Source organism: Protopterus annectens, chromosome 6.part1, assembly GCF_019279795.1.
Source record: "Protopterus annectens isolate FY-2018-M chromosome 6.part1, PAN1.0, whole genome shotgun sequence".
Lineage (NCBI taxonomy): Eukaryota > Metazoa > Chordata > Ceratodontiformes > Protopteridae > Protopterus > Protopterus annectens.
Window position 1 is genome coordinate 378,903,450 of NC_056738.1, and position 18,290 is coordinate 378,921,739.

The 18,290-nt window shown below is 38.3% G+C and overlaps 1 protein-coding gene across 2 annotated transcripts in view; it reads right to left on the reverse strand.

Moving 5' to 3' along the window:
* PLCB3 (phospholipase C beta 3) overlaps positions 1-18,290 on the reverse strand; it is a 2,354,563-nt gene that overhangs the window by 407,825 nt on the left and 1,928,448 nt on the right. For both annotated transcript variants that reach the window (XM_044075790.1, XM_044075791.1), the window contains exons 21-22: positions 7,835-7,996; positions 6,557-6,656 (exon numbers count right to left, since the gene is read on the reverse strand). In XM_044075790.1, the coding sequence (XP_043931725.1) occupies positions 6,557-6,656; positions 7,835-7,996 (262 nt within the window). The remainder of the gene's footprint in view (positions 1-6,556; positions 6,657-7,834; positions 7,997-18,290) is intronic.

Sequence of the window (18,290 nt, forward strand, 5' to 3'; positions counted from 1 at the left end):
CACCCAGCTATGAGCAACAATTTTTGCATCCAAGCCTTTGATCCAAATTTGCTTCACTTCATCCCCTGTCCTCTCTTTAAGCTTTCTCAATGTCCTGCTTACCGGTCACTGTATACTTATCCCTTGCCTCAGTCAAGAATTACACCATAGCATGTGGCACCCTTTTCATCAAGTTATTTACCTCTTGAAGTCTGAAAGGATGCTGAGTACTGCAATTAACTATTCAATGTACATTTCTGTTGAAGATTTGGTTTCAGGTGATTCACATGCCACCAAGTCAAAACAGTAGCCTTCCTTCTCTCTTTACAAAGACTTAAAACATGATTCCCTTCAACTGAAAAAAAATAGTAATATTAACATAAAATAGTTAAAAGCACATTTGTCCATGGTGCCATGTTATTTCACAGTAACTGCTGGTTCCCAAGGTTTGCTTCAACACAATCAGAGATTCACCTCTCTTGCCACTTTATGGCCAAAGATTAGTCGCCTTGTAGTCTTCCTTATCACTCACCCTTAGCCTAGTCAAACTTTTCCATTCAACTTCATACGATTTCATCTACTATAAACTTGCTAAGTTTTTCAACTACCAGTTTGTCAAAAGAGACACTAGGTTTTGCATTACCCCAAAATAAAGTCTTATTGTAATATTTTTTACTTGTGCCAAAAAAAGAACCCAGAAAGTTAGCCAAGAAGGATGAACATATAAAGAAACTAAGACAAGACAAAATTATGAAGCACTTATTTTCTGATGCAGTCCCAATCCTGTTATTTTCTATCACAAAGTCAAACTAACTTCATTTTCTCCTCCTAGGTTTTACTGAATGAGCCTTGTAATGAGTTAACCAGCCAAGCCCCTACATAGTTTGCTATAGGAAGCAGGTATTTAACATGGGCAGCCTCCAACAGAAACCCATATTGTTTTCTCAGCCTTCTTGTGGATGGACAAAATAAGTGTATGATGACAGTATTTGATGCACACAGACCTATCATTCTTACATGTTTATGGCCTACCTGAATACTTGTACTGATCAAGTGTAACCCACAGCCATTCCTACTTCAAACTAAAACATTTCAGCTCGTATCTTACTTTCTTGTTTATGAGTTTCATCTCTTGTTCCAGGTTCTGACAGCACAATCATCCATAATGACACTACTAATTAAGTAAAGAAAAACAAGCTTCAAAGCAGGATCTGACCAACGTAATCCACAGAGTAAACGAGTGCCAAGTGGGTAGTTGCAAGAAAATTTATTGATATAAAACAAGCGCTTTCGCTCGGCTGGATACCGAGCTTTTTCAAGTTAAAAATGAATTAAAACATTGGAAACAGTGCCATTTTATATATCTTTCCCTATCACATGGTTAGCTAGTTAGCTGTTAGTCTTAAGTCAATTAACAATTAGTAAGGAGTGCTACTTTAGTGAAGCAACACTCATAATTTAAAAAGGAAAAATGCTCATATGTTTAAAAAGAAATACCCATATTGCAAAGCGTTGCACATTTGAAACATAAAATACACGGTTTAAAAATGTACGTGCTAATGCTCATGTACTAACTCTAGTAGCAAGTGTGTATACATATAAAACCTGTTAGATAAACTGCATTATCAGTTATGTTAAAAAGCTGTATTCCTGTTGTTCATAATTTTTGTGTTAAATATATTTGGTGAATGTTAAAACAATTTTAAAAATAGTAGAAATAGAAAACATACATCTGTAGAGAAAAAATTGTTGAAAAAAAGTATACAAGCATAAAGTTTACTGCAGTTAAAAAGTCATGTTGCAGCAGACACCTACAACAGTGAATGATCTTACTGTGAAGGGTGTGTCTACTTACAAACCTACAAGCAAGCTCTTCTAATTTTGAGAACACTGCTGATGTTAACACTCTCATTTAAACCTGGGACTCTACTTGCTTCTAACCTGAGTTGCCAGAAAAGTTCTCTATATTCTAGACTTGTTTCCCAGTCACCACCCCTAGCATTGGGAAGTACTTGTTCCAATACCAAGAACTTGAATTTGAAATTCTTGCAAACCAAGGAATGCTTATATAAAGCATTTGATTCCTTTTGTTTAGAAATGTCATGTAAATGCTCATAAATTCTTCTGCTAAAAGGCCTTTCTGTTTTGCCAATATAGAAACTAGCGCAGGTGGTACAGAACCCCAAGTATACCACTCCTTTGCTGCCACAGTTTGTAAAAACTTTAGGTCTAAACAGAAAGTTCCTAGAAACAATGTAAATACTAGGGGTGTCAAAAATGGTGTTACATTGTTTGCAGGCACCACATTTAAAGGTGCCTGCTTTGGGCAATTGAGTGTTCGTTCTGGTATGGTTGTTCCCTTCAAAAATTTCTTTGTGGTTGGTGTCCCTCTTTCTAATAAACTTTGGGTGTGGTGGTATAATATTTTTCAATTCATCATGTAGTGAAAGAACTGGACAATGTCTGTGGAAAATTTCTTCAACTTCAAAGGAGTTGAGACAGTAAGTGTAAATGAACCTGCCATAAGTGTGGTCAGGCTCTTTAATATCAATGTGATGAACAACCACATCTGCACCTAAAAGAGGGGGATAGAGTGTTTCTCTGCTGTCCATGACCTGTTGGGCTAAAGTAGTTAAAAGTGTTAAGGGGTATCCTCTTTCAAGAAATAGAAATTTTAGGAAGTCAATCTCTTCTAAACAATCGTGTGTAGTACTGGACATTCTAGAAGCTCTTATGAATTGTCCTTTGACAATGCCCTTTTTCTGATAGAAGGGGTGTCCACTCTGAAAGTGTAAGTATGTATTAGAAAGGTTGGCTTCCTATACAGTTTAGATTGGAATACATTATTGACCCGATCCTTGTATAAGGTTACATCAAGGTAATGTAGTTTGTCATTACTAATCGTATACGTAAAAGATAAAAAATGGGTGGTTGAGTTTAAATACTTGATGAAGTCCAAAAATTCATCATGGGTTCCTGCCCAAAAAATGCATATATCGTCTAGGTACCTCTTGTAGTGCACTAAATATTGTACCCAGGTGGTAGAAAAAATAAACCTTTGTTCCCATCTATGTAAGACGGTGTTAGCATAAAAGGACGCACAAGGAGTGCCCATAGCTACTCCTTTTTCCTGCTTGTATATTTCACCATTAAAATGTATATAGTTGTTTTCTAAAATTGTTTCCATGTATTCAACTAACAGGTTAATTATAGTGTTGCCCAGATTGGTTTCAGTACTTAATACTTCATTAAACCACTCTCAGCCCACTGAATGTGGAATACTTGGCAATAGATCAACTATATCTATAGTGATCAAAAGAAGTTCTGGTTTGTAAAAAGCATGTTTTATTCCTTTGAGAAAATCCCAGGAGTCCTTACAAACGTGTTCTAATGATGTTCCGAACTGTTTTGTTACCTAGTCAATAAATTTCCCTAAAGGTTCTGTAATGCCTCCTGTCCCAGATACAATTGGTCGAAACTTTAAAGGGTCAAGCCCTTTGTGTATCTTGGAGATTCCGAAAATAACAGGGATTCTTGGTTTGTTGACATACAAGTAGTTGTAAAGCTTTTCATTAATAGCGCCTTGAAGTAGGTGGTCAGTTAACATAAAACTAATCTTCGAATAGAAGATATTAGCCTCATTTCTAGATACTAGCTCGTACTGGTTAGAATCCTGCTACATGCTGTAAATGTAGGTATCATAATCAGAGTTGTACATCAACACCACCCCTCCCCCTTTATCAGGTTTCATAACTCTAACATTCTCTTTCTTGAGATAGTTAATGAGTCTGAGTGCTTGTTGGTCTAAGTTGGTTGGAGATGTTTTAGCTACTTTGGACCGGAATGATCTAAGGTCCCTATCAACAAGTTCCTCAAAGACCTTAATAGATGGGTGGGGGGGGGGGTTGAAAGTACTACTCCTACTCAATTTGTTGTTGGTGTAGGGTTGCCCCTTGAAGTAGAGTGTAAGATTTAAATTCCTAACAAAAAGTTTCAAGTCTATTAGAGTGTTCACTATATTGAGGGGGCGTAGGGGTACAAATTGGAGACCTCTGGTTAGCAAGTCAAAGGCGTCCTGCTTAATGTCAACGTCTGTATAGTTGAAAATAGTGAAATTATCTTTCTTGATTACAACGTAGTTACTACCATGTGTAAAGGACATGCTATGTTCATTCTGAGACACATTGCCAGCTTGACATGCTACTATCTCCTGTTCCACCCTTGAGGTGACTGTTTTTGTCCCCTCCCCCCCATTCTCCTGGGGGGTTGCTGAAAGTCCTGGGGGAGTTCTTTCCTTCCTTTGTCAGCCAGCCTTTCGCTTCTATGAAGTGGTTCACTATTTTAAATTGTGTTCTTCGGGAATGTTCCCCTGGTTGTTGTTATTGATATAACTACCCACATTTGGTTTATTGACCCATCGTGATCTACCAGGCAGTGGATATACCAGCCCTTCACGATATTCAATGAGGTCATGTTCTAATTTACGTACTTTTCGGTTAAGGATTCTAACACAAAACTGATCTACTTCATCAAACACTTTATCATAGTTGAATTTTACACTCTGAAAATTTATGTCATTCACTAAAGAGTTGTTTAAACCATTTAGCTCAGTTAGAAGAATATCAGCTTTCGCCTCATATTCCAAAACCATAGCATTTAAAATTTCAATACCAGCCCTGTCAAAGATTTCACATAGTTTCTTGTAATATAGAGTTCCCATCTGTACATTGTTAGGGGAACTTGAAACAATGTAGACCCTTCAGTACATGTTGCACGGTCACACACTCTTTTAAATAATTAATTTCAAGCTGGTTGCTCATATGCATATAATTTGTCTCTTAGTTCATTAAAATTAAGTTCAATGCTGTTAGTGGAATTATTATTAAAAGTACCTTGCTTGAAGACAAATTGTTGATCTGTCCAGGCATTAAAGTTAAAATCTTTAGGTTGCCTGCCATTTGGGTTGTTAACCGCAGTGGACAAAGACCCAATGTGCTCAGAGCCGACTGCTCTAGCAAAGACAAAATTAGACGAAGAAGGGGCTTCTAAAACACCAGTACCATCTTGTGTTAAGCCTGGTAGAGATTTTCTGGCCAAGTTAGAGATCTGTTGTTGGTTTCCAGGCAACAGAGTATCGCTGTCGTTGTTGCTTTTTAATATATTAGTTGAGTCAAAAGGGAAAGGACTTGATTAAATTCTCTTCTTGTTACAGGACCGTCTTCATGGTCATCTTTTAGCAGCTGAGGTGTATCAGCTAAATTAGTGGATCCGGTCTCCTCAGCCATGAAGCAGTAGCACCAAAACAATCAAAACCAAGAAATAAATAGCAACAGTATCACCAAACCAAAGAAAAACAAGCTTCAAAGCAGGATCTGACCAACGTAATCCACAGAGTAAACGGGTGCCAAGTGGGTAGTTGCAAGAAAATTTATTGATATAAAACAAGCGCTTTCGCTCGGCTGGATACCGAGCTTTTTCAAGTTAAAAATGAATTAAAACATTGGAAACAGTGCCATTTTATATATCTTTCCCTATCACATGGTTAGCTAGTTAGCTGTTAGTCTTAAGTCAATTAACAACTAACAATTAGTAAGGAGTGCTACTTTAGTGAAGCAACACTCATAATTTAAAAAGGAGAAATGCTCATATGTTTAAAAAGAAAGACCCATATTACAAAGCGTTGCACATTTGAAACATAAAATACACTGTTTAAAAATGTACGTGCTAATGCTCATGTACTAACTCTAGTAGCAAGTGTGTATACATATAAAACCTGTTAAATAAACTGCATTATCAGTTATGTTAAAAAGCTGTATTCCTGCTGTTCATAATTTTGTGTTAAATATATTTGGTGAATGTTAAAACAATTTTAAAAATAGTAGAAATAGAAAACATACATCTGTAGAGAAAAAAATTGATGAAAAAAGTATACAAGCATAAAGTTTACTGCAGTTAAAAAGTCATGTTGCAGCAGACACCTATACAACAGTGAATGACCTTACTGTGAAGGGTGTGTCTACTTACAAACCTACAAGCGAGCTCTTCTAATTTTGAGAACACTGCTGATGTTAACACTCTCATTTAAACCTGGGGCTCTACTTGCTTCTAACCTGAGTTGCCAGAAAAGTTCTCTATATTCTAGACTTGTTTCCCAGTCGCCACCCCTAGCATTGGGAAGTACTTGTTCCAATACCAAGAACTTGAATTTGAAATTCTTGCAAACCAAGGAATGCTGATATAAAGCATTTGATTCCTTTTGTTTCCTTAAGTAATTAAGTAATTATGAAACACAATGAGGAGTGCTTTCTGGTACACACACAAAATGGCATCCCACTGTACTAAGGTCTTAGCAGCGGTTCCTCATCAGCAATCTTCACAATGACTGTTCTGAATTCCAAAGTTGTACTCTACTATGCTACACTCTAGCTACTACTTACTATATTTACAGTTCCTGCTTTAATAAAAAATACTTTGTGTTTAGGGAGCTCATCTGATTACTAAATGTGAACAACATCATGAAAACACAGAAAAAGAGAAACAGTTTTAAAAGCCATGTTCAGCTTCAGGTTAGACTTACCAGGCCTGATTGCAGAAACAGGTAGGATACGATGTCCAACAAACTTCCCACTCTCCTCAAACACAGCAATTCGGACAGAGGCTAATGTAGGAAGGACAACCTGCAATAAAATACAAGACAATAACACTAAGGATTAAACAGCAAGGAACTTTGTTCCACATAATGCTTCTGTTTCACTCAAACAAGGAAAGGCGGTTTGACAATTAAATGGTCTGGTTTCAAGTGGGTTGGTCCTGCCATAGTCTGTACTGTAACAAGTTGAAAATGCCATGATTAGAAGACCACCATCAGTTGCACCTTCTAGATGGAAAAAAACAATGAACTTTTTTTTTGCAGGAAGACAAGCCCTTCTGAGCTTCCAACACCCCTTATACAAGATCTGATAAAGCTCGAATGAGGGAGAAAGCACTCATCTACTTCTATGTTATGTTTAAATACATTATCAATTTCTAAACAAGTTATAAGTGCTTGATTTCTTTAAAGTCTCAACTGAACTTGTCTGCAGTTTGTGGTCCTTTTTTCCTGACTTTAAGAGTCTCAGCCAGAAATTCAGTTGCTCACAAACTACCATTTTTCTCTGTGGTTTTATATATCAACTCCACCATCACACAACCACAGAGAAAAAAAAGAGTTGTCAAAGAAACAGGGACTCATCACCAACAATGACCTATGGCAAACACCACTCTTCAAGAGTGGCTACTCAATCATTAGTAGAAACACCATAGGGGTCAGACCATTATGTTACTGTCTCACTCAGCAATGACTAAACAAGTCTGCATTCATCTTACAGTTAGTAAACTCAAGAAAAAGAACTGTATCCCACAAGATGACCACATGACTACAAAGTATACTAAACTAAGTCCTATACAGCCTGAACAATATGCTCAATAAAAACACCTTTGACAGACATACAAAAAATGGTCAGCAAAGTAATGAGAAAAAAATTTTAAAAAACCAGTATTGTGAAAGGCTAGTACAACATTGCACAAAGACAATACTCACTCAGGTTAGCGCTGGTCATAGGTTCATAGGTAGGTACTAGGCTATTGACCCTAGGGGCCTATACAAGCCTAGCCAAAAAGGTACCCTAGCTTTTGCCACCCAAGAAAATTATTTTCCTGTGCCCTTGTCAAGCAGAACCACAGAAGTGATCTCACAGTCCTACAAATTCAAACGTGTGTGTGTATAACTACAGTTTGTGATCATCTATTTCAAAGGTTACAAGAAACAATAGGTATTGAGAGAAAACACAATGAACTTTTTCTTCAGCATACTTACTTTCTGGAACACAAAGGGTTCATCATCCCAGACAGGGTTTAAAGAGTTACCCTGGGACGTCTTTGTACGGAATTTTCTCTTGGTGTCCACAGGAAGTCCAAACATATCCACTTCCACATAAATACCCACTTTCTTTTCCGACAGAAACTGGCCAGAAATAATCTAAATATAGATGAGAAAGAAGGAAAACACTTTAAAATCAACCAGTGAGTACAGTATCAAGAAGATATTCTTGCTAAAGCAATACAGCATTTATTTACTGTTCATTTGATAGTTAAGTGGATTGATCTATGAGCCTTTTTCAACCATGACCTAGGCCCCATAGCAAAGGAGAACACCATGTATAAATGTATACAGATGCACATACACACATTTAAATATACAGTAGATATAGGTATATATAATATATACATACACACACATGCATACATATTATACACACATACGTAGAGGCAAACATATATGCAGACAGCAAGAGACAGACATACAATGGTAAATATGTATATAAATAAGACAGACTGACATTTGTAAAAAAAAAAAATATGTACATGTACACACACAATACATATACATATATATTTGTGTGTGTATATGCATGTAATAGCACAGTGTGGTGGTCTTCAACAAATGGAAAAATACAAGCAACTCAAAATGTATAAATACTTTTGTAAATACATTTCACTTGTGACTCTTTCCAAAGCCCACTCCAAATCACCTTACTACTTCTATACATACACTTCTGTTTCTTGTTTTCTGCTTCCTTACCTCGTTTTAATTTTTAGCCTCATTCCCAACTTTCTCCCTCCCATACTGCATTGCACTGTACCCATTTACAATCATACCCTCCCCTAATAGTAGCTATCTATTCCACACTGTATCCTTTTCTTTCCACAAATAAACCCTCATTTTTCTTATTTTCACTACATCATTATACACTAGCCTTTGATGCCTCTCTAGTCTTTACATGCCAGAGAAGATACTAGGACAACTTACCACTCTTCTTTTATAAACATATACTTTCTTTAGCTCTACCTCCTGCAAACTCCCTCCGATTCCAGCTACACTCCAATCAGTCTATTACACAAAATCCCCCTCCCACACCTCACCCATATTACTGTAACCACCCCCTTTTCTATACTACTATTCCACAGTATTTTCACTTATACTCTACCCCTACAACTGCTTCACTTCCAACAGCCCTAATTCCCCCTCTGCTTCCATTTAAGCTATTTCTTTTCCTTCTCCTTTCTACCTCAAGAGCTCCTCCAACACTGCTACAAAAGCATACTTTAACTATTACCACATCATCACCACTCAATCCTTCCATCACAAACTTCTCCCCAATAATAACCGCAACACTGATCTCTATACCAATCTTCCTCTATTCTGATCTCCTTCCATTCCAACCCTAAAGTTCTCAATACTAACCACTACAACCTAAAACTAATACAAATACCCAAATTGGTTAAAACTCCTAAAACAACTAGACATTCTTTCATGGTCTTAAATTTGTGCAGGGACATTCACCCCAATCCAGGTCCTATTCCTGGTACACAGATAAAAAAAAAAAATAGAAATGATCACTCTTAATATCAGGAACACGTGCAATAAACTGACACTCTCTCATGCCTGGTTTACACACTCTAACCCAGCCATCCTTCCTATTACAAGAAACTTGTCTAGACCCAGAAATAATAGATACCAAAATTTCTCCCTCTGGTTACAGCTTTATCACAGTAGACAGAGCACATACAATGGTAGTATAATGGCCCTAACATTTCCTGACAACTTGATAGTTTCCCCGATACTCAAATACTATACCAAAATTCTGCACAGCCAAAATCCTTATAACATTTCTAAAGCTTAACTCATCTAAGAACATCTGCAGAGTTGTTTTATACATCCCTCCTGGACAAAACATTCCCATTCTAGAAAATATTCTAGCCTGGATATCTGAAACAATAGCGAACAAAACCATTATCCTAAAGGAAGTTAATACTGACTGGCAGACACTAACTTCACACCAATCAACAAATATTATAAACCTCTGTGGCTTTACTCAACTTATAAATACTCCTACCAGATATAGCAAAAATAACATCCAACGTTCCATCCTGGACTGGATACTAGTCTCAAAACCTTTTAACTTTAAATCTTCAGGAGCACACTCAGACTCCTTAAGTATCACCTACCAGCCTATACTCACAGGACTGTCAGTCAATTCATAAAGCAACCCAAGTTTAAAACTATACAAAACCTACAAAAAAATCAGCAAAGAGGTATTTAATGAATCGCTAAAATCTATAGATTGGCCTATCTTAAAAAAACTTCCCCTTAATGATGCAGTTGAACATTTCAACAGCACCTTCCCTAAGCATTCTTAACTCCTTAGCCCCTCAGCGAACAAAAAGAATAAAAAATAACCATGTCCCATGGCTCACCAAATCAAGTAAAATTCTAATAAAAGACAGGGACAAAGCATGGACTGCCTGGCTAAAGAATAAAAACAACATAACTCTTCAGTTATACAGACAACTCTGCAATCAAACAAAAAGACAAATATTGCATGACAAAAAAAATCATACTATTCCTACATTCAAGATAACCACAAAAAACAACCCTAAGAAATTCTGGTCCTCTGTAATGCCACTACTCAACCCAGGAAATAAAAGTAATCCCAATTCATACCCCAATATACCACCTCTTCAAATAGCCACCAAATTCAACACATACTTTATAGAATCCATATCCAACCTAAAAGTAAACCCAACTCACCACTTCTACTAATAACCCCAACACTAACCTCTATACCCCCACACATTACATACACACAACCAAGCCCTTACTCATAACCAAAAAACAAACCATCCCCACCTTGCTTTTCAGAGCATCCCTTTCTCAAATAAAAAAGTACTACAAAAACTGAAACCTTGCTCAACCTCAGCAGACAGCCTCCCACCAGAATACCTAAACCTTGCCACAGAGGCAATAACATTCCCTGTTAGCATTTTAATTAATAGATCCATAACAGAATCACATGTCACTAACATATGGAAAAGATCACACACTATCCCTTTACGTAAGAAAGGCAACTCCACTGACATCACAGACTTTTGTCCTATTGCAATCTTGTCCTCCCTCTCTAAGATTCAAGAAAAATGTGTGCACCTACAACTTCTCCACCATCTTACACACAGCAACCTACTTTCCCACACTCAACATGGCTTTAGATAGGAAGACAGTACCTCAACAGTCTTATAATCTTTTATGGACTCTGTCAACAAAGCCCATGACACTGGCAAACTAGTATCTGCAGTATTTCTAGATTTGTCAAATGCATTTAACATGGTATCTCACCACAAACTCCATAAAGAGCTTTCCAGCAGTGGTCTATCCTCCTCCTCACTTCAGTGGTTTTCTAGACACTTAGCTAACAGGCATCAAGCAGTAAAATGGCAGGGATCCATCTCCCCTTATCACATCATCCCTACATGTGTACCTCAAGGACCTGTCCATGGCCCATTACTATTTAATGTTTTCATCAATAACTTACATACATCCTCCTGTGAAGTAATCCAGTATGCAGATGACTCCACTATCATCTGCATATCAAACATATAAAGTCACCTATTCCACATATCAAACACATTAACTCACCTGTACCACATAGCACAAGCAGCTTTCTCTTCCACAGAAACATTTCAGTCAACAACACTGAAATTGAATTGGTTCATCACACCAAAGGTGACACAACTGACAATCTCAAGTTTGAGCTACACATACAAAACAGTATTAAAAAAAACACCAAAAACTAGGCATGCATTACAGGAATAAAAACTTCCTCACAGCAGCTACCAACATTACCCTGGCCAAAATCTACCTCTTGCCATCGCTGTTATATGAATCCCCAATTTTAACCAACTTAGAGACCTCCCCAAGAAAAAAAAACTAGGGAGCCTCTATAACAGAATTGCCAAATTCGCCATAAACACAGCCCCTCTAACTCATCACTGTAAAGCCCTACATTCCCTAAGATAGCTTGAACCCCCCCCCCCTTCACCTCCAATATGTACACCTTAATATGGTATACAAAATCATCCATAACCCACCAGATTGTCCTGCTCTTAGCCCATTAATCAACTTGTATATCCCAAATAAATATCTCACATCTAAAGGCAAACATCTGCTCACGACTAATAAACCTAATAAAACCCCATGCCTAAGCCTTCAGTCCTGCTCTGTGGCAAAACTATGGAATTCCCTTCCTTTAACTATCAAAGCTGCTACTAACCTAAACTCCTTCAAAACTTCTATAAAAGAATACTTCAACAAAGCTTGGATTTGCTCCTGTATGAGCACTGGCTGAGGTACTCATACCTTTTTATACCTCTACTCTCTCTGTCCCCACTATTAATTTACCCTCCCCCTCCCTTTCTTCTACACATATAATCTGTTACCATATTTCATGACCTCTAGAATATTAATAACAGTTATGATAATCTATTGTATAAATAATGTTGCATCTTCCTATTATCAGGCTTTGCATATACTTTACGCCTGAACACTATAACTTTATTGTCTGTTGAGTTTTTATTCTGAAAAACGATACATAGTTTTTCAAATTTTGTGCTTGAATGTTATGACTGTTACTGTCTGTTAAGTTCTCATTCTGACAAACTAATGTGTTTTTTTCATATTTGTGCTTGAATGTTGTGACGTTATTATATCTGTTTAGTTCTTCATTCTGTCAACCGCATGTATCTGGACCTTTTATCCCCAGGCCTCCACTGAGAATGGGTACCTCATAACCCAGTCGGACTTTCCCAATAAACAAATGCCAGATAATAAAGAAATAATGCTTATAGCAGTGTCATTGCAAAACGAGAACTGTCTCTAAGTAAATATTTTTTTTTAAGGACAGAAACATATCTGGCTGCACCAGTAATAAAAACTCTGCTCAGAGACTTATCAAACATCTTATAAAAAGAAGCTCCAAAACAGTAAAAGGACTAGTAACAATGAAAAGCACACCAGTGTTGCCCAGATAAAATTACCAACCTTTATTAAGAATAGTACAAAGCTTCACTGACTAAGCGCTTTCACCCTGGTAGGGCATCTTCACTCTGAAGATGCCCTACCAGGGTGAAAGCGCTTAGTCAGTGAAGCTTTGTACTAGTCTTAATAAAGGTTGGTGATTTTATCTTATAAAAAGAAGACTGAGAGAAACTCGGTCAAAGAAAGTATTTGCCCTTTGTAGAAAGGGACTATATATCCACAGCGGTGACTTTGAAAGACAGAATGAACCACAGCAAAAGACTTTGGAATACAAGCTAGAAATTGTTCCTGCCAGAAGAATCTACATAGGGTTCCCAACAGAGTTAATTTCCCACACACAAGACTGAGTTAAATGTACCTGTCGTGCATTTAGTTAACGAGACTGTTTTGCTTCGGAAAACTTGCCTTATTTTCATTTGCATCTAAAACCTGCATTATTTTGATTAAACTCTCTGCTTTGGTCTCCCATATTAGTGGATAATGTCAACATTTAGGCACAAATTATTATGCCATAGTCCTGAGACCTATCACTGCTAATGTGAGTTTAATTTCCCACAAATAGAGACAGGTGGTCTTTTGATGCATAATTTAATTTCTTGTCCGTCTGTAGATGTGTCCCAAGATGACTAGAACAGTGTACTTACGACACACCATAGTGGCTGCAGATGAAAGAAAGATCGCCTTGTATGAATCAGAGTGCAGTTAACTCTGCCCCCTTCCCCAGGAGAAACAAACAAAACAAGCCCCCTCAGTCCCCCTTCCCTGCCTGGCTCCTCCAGTGCCAGGGATATTAACTGAACCTTGGTTGCCTGGGTTGTGGTAAGGCTATTACCCCCTATACCAAGGTGTCAGGCTACAATTATCAGACTTAAACATATAATTAATGATTAGATCACGAGGATCAAAATAAAATGATAGAAGTGATAGTAACCGACACAATTACAAGTTCTTTACATAGTGCTTTAAGAAAAATAGGTGCATCAAACTGACCTAGACACAATAAAAGTGTTATTGCTCTAGTAGAAAAGTTATGCTACGAAACTATGCACAGAAGTGAACAGTCTAATTCTGCAGTAAAACCTATGTCAAATGCTGGTAAACATTAACAGCCACAGATATACTCTGGTTTAAAAATGAAAAAAAGTTCACATAGCAAGATTCTGTAATAATGACTAAGTCAGTTGTACAAGTATAAACCCTTTCTGACTATACTAGGAAATGTGTAGCATTTTGCCTTCCTTCTACTGTCTCATATGCAGCATCTACTTTCTTCAACCTTTACTCAGCCCAGCTTTCAAAACTAGAACAGATCTATAATAAAATAGATAAATGTGCTTACGACCTAACAACACTTACCGCTTAGCTATTAAGCAACTAAACTGGCTTGAATTCCATAACCAGCTTAAGTTCCTACAGTTAAAAAAAGCCCACAAAATCCTACACGCTACTGAAATATGCCCCTCTTTTATCACTCGCCATGGTATTAGCCCATACACAGACTGAGCTCCTCAGATAAAAACTAAAAATTCTCATGGTGCTGCCCTATACTATTGCTATGTAGTCAAACAACGGAACTCCCTCCAACTATGACTTTGTGAAAACAAGACCACCCCCCCACCAGTTTAAAACTCCAATAACCTCTACTTCAAAAACTGTCATCTGTCATTGTTAATCTCCACCAGCATAATCATTATCTCACTACCAATGCACAATTTCTGTTTCTGTTCAATTTAACTTTTTATATTTATACCAACACTTTTTACTTGTAAGATACTGTTATCAGTCTTAATTTTGCCTCTTACAAAAAATCTATTTTACAGTACTGCAAATCTGGTCCTGAATATATTCTTCATTGCACATTCATTCCTCATACATTTTACGTACTTTCTTCCTCTAAATAAGTATTTTTATATATTCACCAAAAGTGTGTGCCTTGCGAAAACCGTCTTGTTAAGTAAACCTATTCACAGTTTGTGTCATGTAGTAAATTTGATTGTTGTGTTACTGTTCTCTTACAAATCATGTTAACAGTGCAGATTTCCTGTGGATCTTTTCTCCCTGGACATCTGGTGAGAAAGGACTCTACCCAGTCGGACTTCCCTGGTTTACAAATGCAAATAAATAAAAAAGATGTTTCTGCATGCTGCTAATGATATTAAGGCTATTCAATGTGACAAATGCTAGGATAGCTGAAACTGGACCCTGTTACTGTCTTATGGTAAAATTAAGTACAATGCCTGCCTCATTTCATACCAGAGAGGTGGAATGGATACTACACTTAAGCATGTCTGATCACATTTCTAAAGGGACAGTATGTAGCTTGAAAGGAAACGCTTACCAACGAAGCAGTAGCAGGAGGACACATGTGCTGAGAAGAAACAGCATCCAATCATTCAGACGGAAGTAGAAATTGTGTTTGGGAAGGTAATTCATCCTGTTACAGTTATTCCTGATTCTAAGAAACGAGAAAATAGGGAACAACTTTCCCCTACTTTAAGAAGTTGTGGAAACAATGGCAGGAAGACAGAAATTTAGAGAGAAGGCTCTACGTGTATGGAGGGGGGGGGAGACTAGGAAGTGAGGCTACAGAGATGAGTTGGAGCATCCCCTGAACAAAAATCATTACAGTAAGATGGATAAAATAAATAAAATAAAGGTGCACTGTTAAAATGCCCAACAGGTACAAAAATGGTTAGGGAGACTGACAGAAACACAATAGAACATACAACGATGAAGAACACAACAGTGTTTAAAGAAATAAGTCAACATGCACTTATGATCACGCAGACTGCAAGGAAAGAACCTGTAAAAAGGGAGGAATTTACCCACTAAATTATTACATCCTTCTGTGACAAAACCACCTACAAGAGAATAACCGGGGAAGGGAGGGACTTGCACATTAGCAGACTGCAGCCTAAAAAACTGCAACCTAAAAATGCTGCAAAACAGAGTAGAAATGTCACTGCAGCCTAGAAATATTCCACCACAGGAAATAGAATTGATTGGAAAAACTGAAGAGATAGAATCTCTCACTAAGATTGGGTATTCTACGGAGAGTACTTAGAAAAAGTACAGTTTTGTACCTACCATAAATGTAGATGAACGATAGATATGCAACTGCAGTCATAACATATGGGTTGTCCTGCCTCAGGCAGCCCTCGGTCGGCCGGATTCCAAAGTCTGGGTCCGGCGTCAGCTGGTGTCGTCTCCTCTCCGACGTCAGAACGGCTGGTGTATAATAGCATTGGCTGACGCCATCTTCTTCAGTGTTTCTTGCCCCAGATGCCAGGTGCCCTCCTAGGAAGGCTAAATTTGATGAATGGATAAACAATTCCAGACATGCACAACAGTAATAAACAGATACACCATAGGAGATACCCCCAGCTAATAGGAATAGGGGTAGTGGACCCATAAAGAAAGTTGCAGAGGGGTAGGAGGGTGGGAAAATCCGACTGCAGTTGCATATCTATCGGACATCTACATTTATGGTAGGTACAAAACTGTACTATGTCCTTCAAGAATGCAACTGCAGTCATAACATATGGGTTGAATACCATAGCCAAGCTGGGGGTGGATGGAACTAAGGAAGGGATGGTGTAGCTAAAATGCCCTGCAGGACTGCCGAAGTAAAGCCTGCTCGGGATCTGGAGTATAAAGGCAGGTTGTAGTGCTTGGTAAATGTATGCACGGAGCTCCATGTAGCAGCCTCTAGAATGTCCTTTGTAGCCACTCCTCTTAGGAAAGCTGTGGATATGGCTATAGCTCTGGTGGAGTGTGGCCTAATATTGGCTGGCACACCTTTTCCATGAAAAGAATAGCAGAATCTGATGCAGTGTCCAATCCATTTTGAAATTGTTTGTTTGGAGATTGCTTTTCCTTGTACTCCAGCAGCATAGGCTACAAACAGTTGGTCAGACTTCCTGGTGGCATTAGTTCTGTCCAAGTAGTAGCGAAGTTGCCTGTGTATGTCCAAAGTATGCAGCAGTTTTCCCCCCCTGTTTTGAGGATTGGGGAAGAAAGTAGGCAGGTGAATGGCTTGATTTAGAGACACCCTGGAAATTACTTTTGGCATGAATGAAGGATTGGTTCTTAGAGAGACTCTGTCCTGATGAAAAATGAGAAAAGGAGGTACTGCCATGAGTGCCTGTATCTCCGAGACTCTTCTTGCTGATGTCACTGCCAATAGGAAAACCGTTTTCCATGAGAGAAATTGCATTTCTGAAGTTGCTGCTGGTTCAAAGGGAGGAAGAGTTAATTTTTCTAACACGGAATTGAGGTCCCATGCAGGTACTGGCGGTTTCCTGGGAGGTTTGATATTCTTTATCCCTCTTAGGAACTCTCTTAGCAAAGGATGTGAAAACACAGGTGGATCACAATTGTAGTTTGCTGAGATTGCTGAGGCGTGAATCTTTATGGAAGAATATGAGAGACCAGTATGAAACATTTCTGTCAAGTATTCCAATATCTGAGGTATACTCAATACTGTTGTATCCTGACCCCTGTTGGCATTCCAGATGAAGAATCTCTTCCACTTGGCTGAATAGGTTTTTCTGGTGGAAGGTCTGCGTGCTTCCAGTAAGATCTCTTGAACTTTTTTGGAAAGAGAGATATCGGAAGGAGTTATGGTAACCTCCAGGCTGTCAGATGCAATGTTTTTAGGTTTTGATGAACAGTCCTGTAATTGTGTTGTGTTAGAAGCAGATGCCATAGGGGCAGAGGCCATGGTTTGGTCCGAGATATGCTCAACAGCAATGGGTACCAGTGCTGCCTTGGCCAGTCTGGCGCTATCAAAATGCCTGTTGGTTGTTCTGCTTTGATCTTCAGTATCACCTTGGTCAGCAGTGGCAGAGGAGGGAATGCATAAATTGTTAGGGAATTCCAGCTGAAGGAGAGAGCATCCGTTTTCCAGGCTAGAGGATGGTGGGTCCTTGTACAGAACTTTTCCAGGTGATGATTCATGTGAGAAGCAAAGAGGTCTATGTCCGGTCTTCCCCATGTCCCTGTTATTTGTGAGAAAATATGAGGATGCAGCATCCATTAGTGTGGATCCAAGAAGTTTCTGCTCAGCTTGTCCACCAGTACATTGTCCTTGCCTGGGACAAACTGGGATTGCAAATGTATCTTCAGACTCGGATTTTTCCCAGAGAATCATTGTTAGTCTGCAGAGGGGATAAGAATGAGTGTCTCCCTGCTTGTTTATATACCACATAACAGTGGTGTTGTCTGTCCTTATTAGCAAATGTCCTTGTTGAAGTGATTTTTCGAAAGTCTCGACTGCATGTATCACTGCCAGCATCTCTTTTTGGTTTATGTGCAGATGTCTTTCCCTTGGTGTCCATTGACCTTGAATGCATCTGCCCTCCATGTGCGCCCCCCATCCATGATCTGAGGCGTCTGTTGT